The sequence below is a fragment of the Papaver somniferum genome, chromosome 1 (assembly GCF_003573695.1).
Source record: "Papaver somniferum cultivar HN1 chromosome 1, ASM357369v1, whole genome shotgun sequence".
Taxonomy (NCBI): domain Eukaryota; kingdom Viridiplantae; phylum Streptophyta; class Magnoliopsida; order Ranunculales; family Papaveraceae; genus Papaver; species Papaver somniferum.
The window spans coordinates 8,534,000-8,548,580 of record NC_039358.1 but is presented as its reverse complement, the minus strand read 5'-3'; the positions used below and the strand labels follow the sequence as shown (position 1 = coordinate 8,548,580).

Genomic DNA, 14,581 nt, shown 5'->3' with positions numbered 1-14,581 from the left:
CTTTATATAATAGCATTAGAATACAATCTAAGTCTTATTGTAATTTCCCAATAAGAAATTTCTATAAATTGAATTGTGATGCTTCACGGATTTCTACTAATACATATGCAGAGTATGGTTATATTCTACGCAATTTAACAGGTACTTTCAGGGCAGCAGGAATGGGCAGCTGCAGGACTGAAGCTGCAGAAGAAGCGGAAGCTGTAGCTTTGCTACAGGCTACTCAATGGGCCATTACACATAACCTGCAAATCTGGCAATTGAATGAGACAATCAAAATACTATCAAGTATTTACAAGGCACACAGACCTCAATCAAATGGCAATGCTTGGCAATACTAGATGAAGTTAAGAAGTTGGCAGAGAACCTAATTTTTTTTTGGGGGATTTCACCTAGTAGATCGAAAAGCAAACAAAGCAGCAGACTTGCTGGCTAAAAAAGGGAGAAACTCACCACAATATCTTACTAGTTTTAATGAAGTTCCTATGTTTCTAATTCCAATAATAGCTTTTTGACACTGTCAAAGCTCAAGAGATATGTAATATGAACTCAAATTATGTACCCTTTCCTGAAGAAGCTAATCACACAGATTCAGTCATCGAACGAATAATTCTTCAAGAGCTGATTCCACATGAGTCTGAATATCCAGATTAGTTTCTTTGCAGTAATATATCTTGTTATTAAAAAAAAAAAAAAAAAAAAAAGCTTGATTGTTACTACTACTATCAGAATAGGAAAGAGCTGAAGCTAATTAAAATAGAAATACGGAATAAAGACCAATGAAAAGTAAGCGTACATATTGATGCTTAGTTGGAGCAGTGGGTTCCTTACAATTTAATCAGATTCATTACAATTTTTTGACTAGCCACTGAATTACAAAATCTAAACATTTGTTGGTTAGCTAAAAACACCCTTTACCATTGTAAAATTTTCATTGACCAGTGGGTATCTAACTTCAGATTTCGAGTAATAATAATTATTGCTTCACCGTCTCTATCATTTGACCCCACTTAAAATCATCTTTCATATAGCCGGATTTTAAAATATCTTGATCAACAACTAAGCTTTAAGTTCCGTGTGATGAGTTTGAAAAACTCCGGCTACATTTACCAGAGAGAGTTATGAAAGAAGGAAGAGAAAGAGAAAGGTTAGCTTAGTCTCACTAAAAGTTTGAAAATATAAATTGAATCTAAAATACTGAACTTAACCGTAGATTTTACATATTGGGCTACAAATATATATGTTTTATGAGGGTTTATGGAAGAGATAGGTTCAAATTTAAGTCCTCATTATTGAATTTTTGTTATGGATATGAAATTTAGTAGTTAAAAAACATTTATCCCCTTTTCTAAATTGGATGTGAAAATTGATACATACGCCCCAAATATTCACATAGGCGCAAACTAGCCAGGCAAACTAGGGAGGTTATTTATCAAGTTTAATGTTATACAAAGTAGTAATTTAATACAGGGATTTCAAATGTTAATAAGACTTCAACTGTTCCTACTTTATACAAGTGAATTTAACTTGACATGCTCATCTTCGTCACAATCAGCAATTGAAAACGGTTTGTCTGGGATTTGCAATAGTCCCAACTCACCTTCTAACATTTCTACGACTTTAGTCATGGACGGACGATCAATTGGTTTTAGCTGGATGCACCATAAAGCGACTATGAGTATTTTCTTTGCTATTACATTTTCTTCTTGACTAGCATCTTCCATTTCGATATCTTCTCCCTGGTTCAACTGTTTGTAAATCCATGATGGAAAATATATCTGGCTTGCATTCTCAGCTGACGCGTTCAAATTTTTCCTTCTTCCTACCATTTCCATTAGCAACATCCCGAAACTGTACACATCTGATTTGTAAGAGACGCCTCCGATGCTTCTATAAAATAATTCTGGAGCCATATATCCTATAGTCCCCCTAGCCCCATGTGTTACTGAAATGATACTAGCGTTCATCGAGTACGACCTTGCTAACCCAAAGTCTGAAACTTTGGGGTTATAATTCTGATCAAGTAAAATATTATGAGGTTTAATGTCGAAATGCAGTATTCGCATACCACAACCTTGGTGTAAATATTCAACCCCACGAGCTATTCCTAATGCAATTCTATAAGTATTTTCCCAACTTAGAAGCTTAACAAGTTTTCCTTTTTCACAAGGGAATAAAAATTTCTCAAGAGATCCATTCGGCATGAATTCATACACAAGAGCTTGTTTCGAACGCTCCGCTACAAATCCAATAAGTTGCACCACATTTACATGATGTATCTTTCCCATAGTAGCTACTTCATTAATGAAATCTTGGCCGTCTCCTTTTGTTGAGCTAAGAACCTTAATTGCAACAACTCGGTTACTACGAAGAGATCCTTTGTACACAGATCCAAAACCTCCTTGGCCTAGTTTTTCCTTGAAATTGTTAGTCATTTTCTTAACATCATTATAGGAGTATCTTATAGGCATCTGGTGTCCATAGACATCTAAGAAGTCTTCGATACTTGCATTCATGGCTTGGTTTCTTCTTCTAAGTGTATAAATCAAGACTGGAATTACGAATGGTACCATAAATATAAATCTTCCAATCCAGACCGTCCCTAATAATCGTTAATCAGTTGAAAAATATTTAGCTAGTGAACTTGAAGTCATGTTACAAACTAGTATATAAGTTGGAATCTTCAATTACCTGCCATGACGAATATTTGGAAAGGAAACCTGCCTGGAGAAAACAAAACAGACAATCAACATTCTGTACATATTCTAAAAACTAATGTTATCTTTCATTTCATTTTATTTTTCTTTTTAAGGTTTCAAGTTCAGGATATTTACTAGTGGTAAGGAGGATCGACCCAAGAAAACTGAAACACGGAAGAAAAATGAAACACCGGTATCGACAATATTAACTTGCATCCGATTTATGGTGATTTGCATCAATTTTTTTCATGTGTTATGCATTTTTTGTGATGGTTTGTATAATGTCATGCATTTAATTTAAAAGAATAAAAATCTCTGTATTTTTCGTAAAACCTCTAAACTTGATATTACTGTTTGGAATCATTAAGTAAATCTATTTAAAATTTTACCAACGAGATAAAAGTTGTAATATTCTAAGGATTCTTAAATATATTATATTCTAGTTTGCTTGCAAATTATATCCCTAAAAATGTATGATATATAGATATAGTAATTGCACTAAAAGGAAGGGAATTTTTGGTTTTTATGGAAAATGTCTAACACCTTATTGTCCTTTTTTTCGGTTTGTTTACTAAAATATTTAAAACAAATAAACTATACCGGGGAGTGACATTTTCGATTTTTTAATAGTAACAATTTCTTTCTATTAAATTGCGCACTCGCGTTAGGCTTTATCTTACAAAGAAATGCCCCGCGAAGGTATATAGACCAGCTTTGACATACATTTTTCAACCTTTCGTGAAGGAAACAAAAATTCAAATCTGGTCACTCTTTATATGAATCATCAACTTTTTTTTTCAATGGAATGGACAAAGAATTTAAACTTAACAAAACAGATAATCAACATTTTGGACATAATCTGAAAATTATCTTTCATTTTTTTTGTTTTTCTGTTTAAGGTTTCGGGTTCAGGATAATTATTATGATTCTGGGTACCAACTCCTGCTGTACACAGGAGTCCAGACCTGCTTAGATATACATTTTTCTTTCAACCTTTCATTAAGGAAACAAAAATTCAAAGCTGGTCACTTTTTATATGAATCATAAACTTTTGTTTCAATGGAATAGACAGAAGAATTTAAACTTACCTCTACCATACAAGATTTCACGAACAATATCCGGCCAAACTGTATTTTAGCTAAAACGAAAACAAATTAGTGCGATGAACCAAATGGGGAAGGTATGATGAGTGCTAATTAATGTTCTGTTCTTAACATGCCTTTGAATATGGGTGGTATATAGCTAGAGGATCAATCACCTATTTCTTTCCTCGCAAAGAAGAAGAATGAAAATAACAATTTTAATGGAGTTAAGATTTGGATAACTTGCCTGATGTTATATTCCTGGTGTACCAATAGACCACGAAGCCTTTCATCATTTCGCTATGAACATCTGAATAAGAATCAAAGGCATCTTTATCAGTATACATCCAAGACGTAAGAAACCGCTTACATGATTCGTTGAAATCGGAGAAGTGTGGATCCACGACGACATATGTTGACATGTTAAAGGAAGAAGCCTTAACACAAGGTGAAGCGTCTAAGTAGTGTGGTAAGTCGCTCATATTCGTTAGACAACTCATGTAAACTACCGCCTTGTTCTTGGAATGCATACTGCTGGATCGTCCTGGTATATAATAATCATAATAATAAACTCCTGTCCGTATACCCCGATTAGAATCTACTGAATGTTGAGGCATCGAAGAACAGTTATCTTTGTCAAGACCTGGATCAATTAGACGGATCTTTACAGGATAATATTCACTATAATCATAATTTATATCGCTGACGTAAAAAGATTTTGAAGAAATATTCCATATAGTTCTTTTGTTTACGCAAGAGAGTTGTCTCTCTTCCGTATAATTCGGACAGTTTGGAAAACCATCCTCGAAGGTGAAAGGGCACCGGATGTTGTGCAAGTCTCCACAAGAATAAGAAACTGAAGATGAATTTGAAGTTCTTCCATCACCAATTTTAGTATTATTACTTGGAGAGGAACTAATGCTACTGCAAGGAATAAGAAAGAACATCAGAAAATATAGAAGAAAATGAGTGATAAAGCGATTATTCATTTTGTGGAGAGAAATTATTATTGGCTGAAGGTATATTATGACCATCATCCTTATCTTTCTTGTATTTATGGACTCCGTTTTATTATTTGGTCTTCGGTAAACTGGTACCCGTAGTCTGACGAGTCAGTGGGTGTGGATTGGATAGAGTAGAAACAAAAATGATAACGTGTCGGAAGCGGTCATCTTCAAATACTAGTCGAGATCTCTACGCTACCTCAAAAAGGCCGGAGGAATATGTATTGCTCCGGTTTTTAGTTGTGGTATCAAGCAATTCTTTTTGTTTCTCACGTGGACTTTGAGATGAGGATTACAAGAGAGAAGGCATCTCCATTCTCAGTTTTCCATCTTATCATCATCCTTCAACTCATGGTAACTAGTAGTAGTAGTACCACTCCAACAACACTCAAAGAACACTCCTCCAAATGTGGAAACTTAAATATCAGATTTCCATTTTGGTTAAAGGATTCACAACCAGATCACCGTGGATATCCTAGGTTCGAATTATCCTGCACAGACAACAAGACAGTAATAGAGCTACCATTATCAGGGAAATTCCTTGTAAGAAAAATCAACTACGCAACCCAGAGTATGGAAATTTACGATCAAAAGGATTGCATACCAAGAAGACTTATGGGTTTCAATCTCACTGATACACCTTTCAAAGTACATGAATATGGAAATTATACCTTTTTAAACTGTTCGAGGGACGTGGCAACTTATGACTCCAGAATCATAAGCTGTCTAAGTAGTCCTACATACAAAGTTGTTTCTTTCGATTTAGACGACTTTCTTGTAGGTTTTTCACCTGCATACAAGTGTAAGACACTGGCAGATTCGATTAAATGTCCGTGGTATAGCAATTTTGATTGTGCTTTGGATGACCACCGTCTTTTGATAAACTGGGACGAACCGAAATGCGGTCATTGTGAATTTCATGGGGGGAGATGCGGATACAACTCCAACCTTTCCATCGGATGTTTCGGAATTGACAAATCCAAAGGTATTAAATTCTCTAGGCTCCATTTGAGTTTTGGTAACGAAAAATATACAAATCTCAGAGAAATTTAGTTTTAAGTAAATTTCGTATATATCATTTTAATTTGCAGGAAAGAAGATAGCAATAAGTCTGAGCGTGGGAATATTTGTTTTCGCGTTATCCGTGCTGATCATATTCATCAAAATACGCAAGAAAGCAGACATGAAAGAAAAAGAAAATCAACGAAGGATTGAACGGTTCTTGGAAAACAATGCTCTCAAGCCCACAAGGTACTCTCATGCTGAAATAAAGAAGATCACGAACAAATTTGAGATCAAGTTGGGTCAAGGAGGATATGGGAGCGTTTTCAAGGGGAAGCTTACAAATGGAATCCAAGTAGCAGTTAAAGTTCTCGACAATTCAGATGGAAGCAATAATGGAGAAGAATTCGTCAATGAAGTTGGCACTATAGGTAGAATACACCATCTAAATGTCGTGCGCCTCTTGGGATTCTGCGTCGAAGGATCCACAAGAGCTCTCATTTACGAATTTATGCTTAACAGTTCACTAGATAAGTTTATATTTTCAGCTGGGGAAGGTAAGATGTCTATAAACCTTGGTTGGCCAAAGCTTCAAGAAATTGCTATCGGTATAGCTCGTGGTATGGATTATCTTCACCAAGGTTGTGATCAACGCATTCTACACTTCGATATCAAACCTCAGAATATTTTATTAGATCGTAACTTCACTCCAAAAATCTCCGATTTCGGTCTAGCAAAGCTTTGTACCAAGGATACACTTGTCACAATATCTATGGCTGCTGCTAGAGGTACAATGGGTTACATTGCTCCGGAAGTTTTCTCTAGAAACTTTGGTGCCGTGTCGTACAAGTCAGACGTATATAGTTTTGGAATGTTGTTATTTGAAATAGTCGGAGGAAATAAGAATGCGATGGAAATACGCAGTGATGAAGAATACTTTCCAGAGTGGGTATATAATCGTTTGAATCGTGGGGAAGATTTAGGAATTCAAGCTGAAGCAGAAGGTTCAGAGATAATAAAGAAATTAACGATGGTGGCACTCTGGTGCATTCAGTGGAACCCTGTTAATCGCCCTTCCATGAATGGTGTCCTTCGTATGCTAGAAGGGAATACTGCAAACTTGCTAATGCCATACAGTCCTTTTGCCCCAGAAGCTTCAGTTTCTAGTGCTTCAAGAGTTAATCGCAAGGATGAGACTGCATTAACAGTAATCTTAGAAGATTAAATAAACTTTAGTTTTTTAATTTTTGTTTTGTCTATGTATAAATTCAGCAATGCTATTCAACTCTCTATTTTCCACCTTCCTATTTACATTTTTACAATTTAAACCTCATATCTGAGGAATGATGAACCCCACATGTACTTGAATATGAATCTAAATCTAAATGTGTGAAAAAGAGGGAGTTGAGTAACATTTCCGGTATAAATTCGGGTGTTTATAATTTCTAATTCTACCAACACTCAACAACTTAATTCCAATTAAATTATTACGATACAAAAAAAATAACCTAATTCTTACAAGTGAATTCGTGAAGCGCTAATCATTATCAAACTACGGTAAATTTTGATGAATTAGTATCCTTAGCATCGTTAAAATAATAACTAAATCTAACGAAGTATTAAAATATCGATAAAAGAATCCATCAGCAGGAAAGATAACTTTTGTTCACAGAGAATCCATAGCTGAAAGGCTAATGGGGGCACCTTTTGTTCATAAAGATCAAAGTGTAATAGGAAAAAAGTTGATAATTTTAAGGGTTTTCCCCTTTTACTAGAAGGAAAGATAACTTCGGGGTTGATTTAAATATAAAAAAAAAATATCTAAAGTAGTTTTTCTCGGTGAATATTCAGTGATTTCGACTGAAGAAGCCAATTTAAACTTCCCTCAATCGACATGATAAGTTCGGTGATTTAAGACACTTTGCTTTTAAAAAAAACACCATAGGATCAATCCTGTTGATGTGACAACAGTACCAAACTAGGAAAATTATTTTTGAGAAAAGAAAATGGACCATAGCATAAGGCACATGCTTGTGTTTTTCTCATTCCATCCATGATAAATCTTTCTGAAACAAAAGAAAAAATCAAATACAAATCTTATTCTTAGATCATTATAGACGTGATCTTGGAATCATTATTCTTTTCTACAATTATTTACATCAAGCTAGAATCAGAATGATCATTTTTATTATTGAATTTAGATGGTAATCTAGTCAAGGGAGTCGAAGCGGATGGGGTTGAGATTGTGTCACAAAGAGATAAGCTAACTTTAGCTTTCATGTTAATTCCTGCAATATTATGTCATTAGGGATTTAAAACTGGAACCACCTCAAACCATAAAATTTTGGAAATCGAGAATGACCAACTGAGTTACGTGGTTTGTGTCGATTCAATCATTTTCGCTTTTCACCTATCGTATCCACTATCCACAAATAAGAAAAAAGAAAAGCCTTTTTTTTCTTTCAAAAGAAGCGTTAGCCCAACAGAAACGTATCGCTTTGCGAGGTCCTACTTGAACAATTAATAATTAAGGGATGTCATACTGTCATAGTCTTGACTCTTGACCGTTTAAAAAGCACTAAAACTATGCCGTGTCAATCCGCTAATGAAAAGTCGGTTTGAGAGAAACAACTAGGTAATGGAAAATTGAACCGTACTTGACCTGCCTGCCCACTCGTAGTCAATAATGTCTCGGATAATAGCCATTTGCTAACTTGACTTGTCCCCAAGTCTTTCTTCCACTAAGAGTAAACGTAGTACTCCCTCCGTCCCATCATTAAGTGATCTATTTGATTTTTAATTTTGTCCCATCATTAAGTGACCTATATCACTAAACAAGGAGATATTTCTAAAATTATCCTTTTAATTGATTATAAGAAATATAAGAAATATGCATAATTTGATAGGCATGTTTACATTCGTTACGTAGGTGTTTTAAAATGCTTTTCAATGGTATAAAGTTTGCGAACATCCGTGGTGTAGTTTGAGAGATAAATCATTTCAAAATTTCATTAATTATTATCCCTAAGGATATAATTGTAAAAAATGCTTAAAAATCTCTTTTTCCTTGCTTGCCTTAAAATTTGTGCAAACTTCAACTAGGTCACTTAATAGTGTGACGGAGGGAGTATTATTTATCGTTGTCAGCAGTGCCTCTATTTTTCTAAACAGATGCAAGCCTCCTAAATATTTATCGGACTAACTCGGTCACCAACTATTACAATGAATTTAAAGATTGTTAACAAACAACAAGAACATTCATATATTTACGATCATACTCCCAGGCCTTATTCTAAAAAATGATTCCTACCTTTTCTAACCGATTTTAAAGTATCGTGATCAGTTTAAACGGTCTTAGTTGAATGAAAAGTAACACATTTAAACCATATAACAAATCCACAAATAATAGAGATGTTAGGATCCAAAAATCAAACAATGCTCAAGGTTTTCTTTTTCAAATCACAATAAAGTTGACTAAGATACAATAGAATCCATAGATTCATCCATTTGTCAGTGATTTTTTCGTAGTAACAATAACATAAGTAACAAGTATTTTTATCCTTTGGCTAACTCGGTCTTGATTTGTATGAGTCTTCTTCGAAATAGAACCTGATGTCTTTCAAATTGCTTGTGTCTTTGAAATCTTTGAAACTGCTTGTGTTTGAGTCTTTGTAGATGTGGTTTCTACTAGAGTGAGAAATGTCGGAGTCATTATTACAATGATGATGTTGCGGAGATGCTTTGTTGATGTTACCTTGAAATTTGTAGAAGATGATGCAACTTCTTTTAGGAGGGGATGTTGTGCTTCTAGATCGAAAAATTAAAATCAGCAAGAACTTGATGAAAGTCCCACCCCTTGACTAGAAATCACGTTAATCAACAAATAAAATCCACATCTTAAATTTCAGCAAATATAAAAAGTTCCCAATTAGTAACAAATTACTGAAAATAGAACTTGAAATACAAAAAAACTAATAAGAAAAAGGTTTAAGCTAAAGCAACTATAAGAAATCAAGTTAGAGAGGAAGACGACTAGTTGTTGTTCAAAAACAGAAAATAAAAATCGAAATACTATGAACAAAAAGTAAATAAAAACGAAAATCAAAGAAAGGAATCGGTAGATTCAAAAGAGGGGTAGATGGGTAGATGTTCTCATATTCAGATTTACTCTGGAGGAGCAAATCTAAGCAAGAAAAAACTCTCGGCGGTTAGGGTTTCAGTGGGTTTGGGGGAGAGAGTATTTCTCGGGAGAAAGGAAAGAGGAAAAGTAGTGTTGCTCCTTCATTGTGTTATTATTTTGATTAAATTTGGCCGTATAACACCTACTCCCATCCACAAGGTTAAAAAACAATGTTTGACATATGAGTTGGCATGGAAAATCAGTTGTCCCACTATGGGAAAACTACTGAGCGATGGAATACCTAGCGAGCGATATTAATAACAACGCCAATGATAAATACTATATTGCTGGATATATGCATTATAACACAAACTCTCGTATTAATATCGCCAACAATCAACTTTTGAAGCACCTATAAATACCGTACCACCTCTCCCATTCCTTTTCATACCTTCCATGCCTTTCTCTTTAAAAAAATCTCTTTAGTTTATCCCGAACCAAATATGAGTGAGAAAAGAAAAAGAAACATAAAACTTAAAAGGATCTACTAGCACCCAAGCTAGTGGATTAAGTTATATTGTAGATAAAGAATATGAGTTTCAAAATGTTAGACAACTAGACGGTGATGGTGCACTCTCTTTGCACATATCTGGCCACCCGGAGCAAGTTAATTCACTTAACCTAAAAGGTAAGTGGTCTAAATTCTTGACAGTGTTCCAGTTATTTCCCTTGTTGTTCAAGAGAGAGTCTGAAGATATCCTCAGTGGCATTTATATCATATACAACCTAGAAACCACATAACTCAAATAATTCAAGTTATATTCGAACGATGGTGGAAGACTACAAATACGTTATTTTTCAAAAAAATTGAATGCATGTAAGTTAGTTTTTTCTTGTAGTTAAATGTCTAGATTATATTTTTTGTTTTATAAAATTCAACAAAGTCTAATTACAAATGTGTTGTTTAATAGGAGTTACAACGTTAGATTTTGTACATGTTAACGGCAAATCCATGTGAAGGAGAATTACTTTCATTTAACAGGATAAATTGGTTATAAGAAGATAGATGTAAAGGAAGACTTCATTTATACTAAAATGATGTATAAAGAAATAATGCATATAGACAAATAAAAGCATTTGGATTAAAAGTGACCGGGTTAAAAATTTATTTACAACGTTATGCTAGGAAGATGAACTGAGTTGATGTTAACAAACCATATTTATTCCTGAGCATTATGAGGAGCTCGAGCGTCTGTTGTATTGTGGACAATAGGCCAATGCATATTTCCAAATGCTAGCTCAATGATGTTAATTGGTTTTATATAAGCATTAGAAGATTTAGAGAAAACACCAAGATGTGAGTGGGGGGTCTCCAATTTTATCAGAAATTAACATATCCCCCGGTAATTCCTCGACTTGTGCCAAAGATAACTTCAACAGTTATCGGGGAGTGTTGAAGATAAGAACTAATATTTTTCACACTATTTATTTATTATATTGACATGGAAAATGTACTAACCAAAAATGTTATTATTTATATTATTGATGGTTGTTGATTGTGGATCTTTGACGAAGGCTAAAATCATAGAATCATAATTTTGCATAATTCTGACCTACCTTCATACGAAAGTATGAAATTCATATTTTAGAATTTAGACATGAAAGCTCATGTCACGATGATTTCTGACTGAGTGTGTAGCCTCGTTGGAGGACGCGTGAATATGTAATTATTAAAGCCTCTCAGCTGAGATTTCAATATTCTGCATATTTCATCATGTGCACTAGCAATTCTAGTATATAATTCTGTATAGAATCGAGAATGATTGGATGACTCCTAGATAGATTGACCACTAGTATAGAGTAATAACGTCTTTAGGAAGTCACAAATGTTCCCTAAATATGCAGAAAAAATATTCAAAATGGGTATGATGCTTCCATTATCTCATACCTCGATTGTTGAATAAATATAATGTTCCTAGGTAGTTTTCCTGCTAGTATAAAGCCACCAAATAATTAATTCTAGTGCAATATTCATCAATTGAATTCCTAGAAAATATTTTATTTTCATCACTATATTTTATTACTTCAATTTACGGATTTTCACAGCTGAATTCCATGGATTAATGATAAATATCTACTTTTTGGGCATATGGGCCACCAACGATTAAGCCCCGAGAAAATGGTAATAATGCATGAACGAGCACCCAAAAATATGGACGAATGAGGATATATACAAAATAGAAAGGAAAAAAAGACGCACGCACGGGACCGGGATCTCACCGACCGATCGGCCGGCCATGCCCCAGCTGTGGACGCTCCCAAGCCTCTCCATTTCTTTTATTTTATTATTATTATTCCACAACTTTTGACTCTCACATTCATGATCTTCAAATATTTTTCAATTTTCCAAAGAGCCTAGTCCCATGGCCATTAAATCTTTTTCACCAATAAATATTAAAATATCATTATTTTAATATTCTAAAAATGTTGACGTGTGAGCAAAACTCTTCTTGCTTATTCACGCAAAAATTGAGAGCTTCATTCAAGATCAAACTCTTCTCGTTTGAAAATACAAATGAAATATAACACAAGTGTCCAATAAAAATAACTAAATTCTTAGGAATGGACGTGCGTCGACACGGTGGCCCATGCACCGCCATGGACGGACCTGGACCTTCCACTTGGCCACCATGGTCGGCGGGTCCCACACTTATTAATATATTTTGGATAATCCTCCAGTGGGATATATTCCTCCATTTCTCGGATAATTCTCCATATTTTAGTGAATCATTTTCCATCGGTTGGACAATTTTCCATATACCGCTCAGCGGGCCTCTCCACCACCAATGACGTGTTCTCATACCTATTGATCGGTCGATATCTCTAGCCACATTGGAAAACTCTCCATCTCTTGGATCTAGAGTTATCCAATATTAGGGTTTCAGATTTATGATAATTTTAAAAAATGTCAATAATTTTCATCTTGATCCAACTATCAATATTTTAATTAATATTTAAATATTCGATCTTGTTACCAACATTTCTGTTGCTCAATTTTCCAAGAAGCAACATGATATTGGACATCTATCCACTTGGCCAACCATCCAATATTTTATTGGACGACCATGAGTCCAGTACTTACTAATTCTCTAAATTCTACTTTGTCATTTGACAATTTATGACATATTAAATCAGGAATGAGTACTCTGCATAACTCATCAATATCTGATTTCCTATAAAATAGGTTCATGATCGAGCAACCTCAATAGACTGACGTTCGTTAATCCAAATCATGATATATCAAAATTCATCAGAGTCGACGTCTATGCATTATTGATACCCCAGCAGAAACCTTGTGTTCAATCCATGAGTCATAAAGCATATCACATTCATCAATTATGCTCGATTTATCAAGTCTAAGACCATGGTATAGCCAAGTAAACAATTGAACAATTATATATACATTTGCCTTGCAGAATCCACGTACATGAGACATCAATGAAGTCACATGGGGAATATTCATTAGGGTTCTGGTCTAGCAGACTACATCATGTGTGATGTAACACTACGTCCATGATAAGAAATATGAGTAAAACATGCTCGCAACTGAAGGAGTTAACAAAATATTGGATGAACAATCAACCAAGTCTCACGCGCAATATGGAACTAGTTCAACCATGATTTCCCACTCCAACATTCTTCCAGTCCTCTGCAACCATCACACTTATTGTAGATCAATGTGTTAACTACTTCTGCAATATAAATAGATTCATCAATCTATGATTTGATAACTTATATGAACACAACTTATTCCACGGATCTTAGTCGAACATTACTGAACATAACTCAATTAATTTGATCAGAATTCATTGACGGTTCATGAAACTCGCAGAAGTCTCCAATACATCCACAATTTTTTAATCATCATGATCTGACACAATCATCCTACATATCGACCATCATCCCTCTGTTTGACCGAATTGACTCTAGAATGGCCATCGTCTTGGTTTAGGTCGGAGTCTTACAAATTGATCGCTGGAACTAATTCAATTTTTCAATTAATTTAAATATAATAAAGAATAGTTAGATCTGTAATCGTCGAATGACCCTTTAAACAAGTAGAAAGTGTAAGACCTTTAAGAGGGATTACGTGGAACGATCATGTGTAAATACAACACTAATAAGAAAATATTTGTTTGATGTTAGTCTCAACCTAAGTTCACAAGTCCTAAAGCATTCGAATAAGTTACACCATGAGAACTTATTCTTGGTGGCTCAGACGAATAAAATATGGTAGTGGAGCGCTTCCGGATCCAGTGACATTAATATTTTTAATGGGATAAGAAAGCTTATTGTTACTCTAAGGATGGTGATAATATATGATTAATGAAGAATGTATGAATGTATGAATATACTACTTAGATGAATATTTAGTAATGAAGAATGATTTCTCGATCAACTCTCTATATTGCTTACAACTTAATATTTCAACTTTTATGTTTACTTTGCTTAAATCTAAAACAAAAACCCCATTTTCGACCTTTTAAACAACTAAAGCTCTCTGCTCTTCGTGGGAACAAACTACCTCCATTATATTATTTTTTAATCGAGTTGGAATAAGAGCACTAATTTGATTGCACCAACACGTGACATACATCAATCATTATTAGTTGG

At 34.4% G+C, this 14,581-nt stretch overlaps 2 protein-coding genes across 2 annotated transcripts; one reads left to right on the top strand and one right to left on the bottom strand.

Annotated features, from left to right (window-relative positions):
* Nucleotides 1-1,425: 1,425 nt before the first annotated feature.
* On the bottom strand, nucleotides 1,426-4,974 carry LOC113278863 (rust resistance kinase Lr10-like). Its single transcript, XM_026527597.1, has 4 exons — nucleotides 4,029-4,974; nucleotides 3,788-3,826; nucleotides 2,692-2,724; nucleotides 1,426-2,602 (listed from the first exon to the last, which is right to left on the bottom strand). The coding sequence occupies exons 1-4, from the start codon at nucleotides 4,816-4,818 to the stop codon at nucleotides 1,509-1,511; spliced, it is 1,956 nt and encodes a 651-aa protein (XP_026383382.1). The 5' UTR covers nucleotides 4,819-4,974; the 3' UTR covers nucleotides 1,426-1,508.
* Nucleotides 4,975-4,984: 10 nt separating this feature from the next.
* Nucleotides 4,985-7,183, top strand: LOC113278871 (rust resistance kinase Lr10-like). The gene is made up of 2 exons (XM_026527604.1): nucleotides 4,985-5,770; nucleotides 5,877-7,183. Exons 1-2 carry the CDS (start codon nucleotides 5,071-5,073, stop codon nucleotides 7,010-7,012), a joined length of 1,836 nt encoding a protein of 611 aa, XP_026383389.1. The 5' UTR covers nucleotides 4,985-5,070; the 3' UTR covers nucleotides 7,013-7,183.
* Nucleotides 7,184-14,581: the final 7,398 nt, after the last annotated feature.

What these genes read in the sequence shown, in the direction of transcription:
- LOC113278863 (XM_026527597.1), bottom strand. Translation starts at nt 4,818, where the DNA reads ATGATGGTCATAATATACCTTCAGCCAATAATAATTTCTCTCCACAAA. An exon ending in TGAAATCTTGTATGGTAGAG is followed by an intron (nt 2,725 to 3,787) that starts GTAAGTTTAAAT and finishes TGTTTTCTCCAG; the next exon opens with GCAGGTTTCCTTTCCAAATA. An exon ending in CCAAATATTCGTCATGGCAG is followed by an intron (nt 2,603 to 2,691) that starts GTAATTGAAGAT and finishes AACGATTATTAG; the next exon opens with GGACGGTCTGGATTGGAAGA.
- LOC113278871 (XM_026527604.1), top strand. Translation starts at nt 5,071, where the DNA reads ATGAGGATTACAAGAGAGAAGGCATCTCCATTCTCAGTTTTCCATCTT. An exon ending in CGGAATTGACAAATCCAAAG is followed by an intron (nt 5,771 to 5,876) that starts GTATTAAATTCT and finishes TTTAATTTGCAG; the next exon opens with GAAAGAAGATAGCAATAAGT.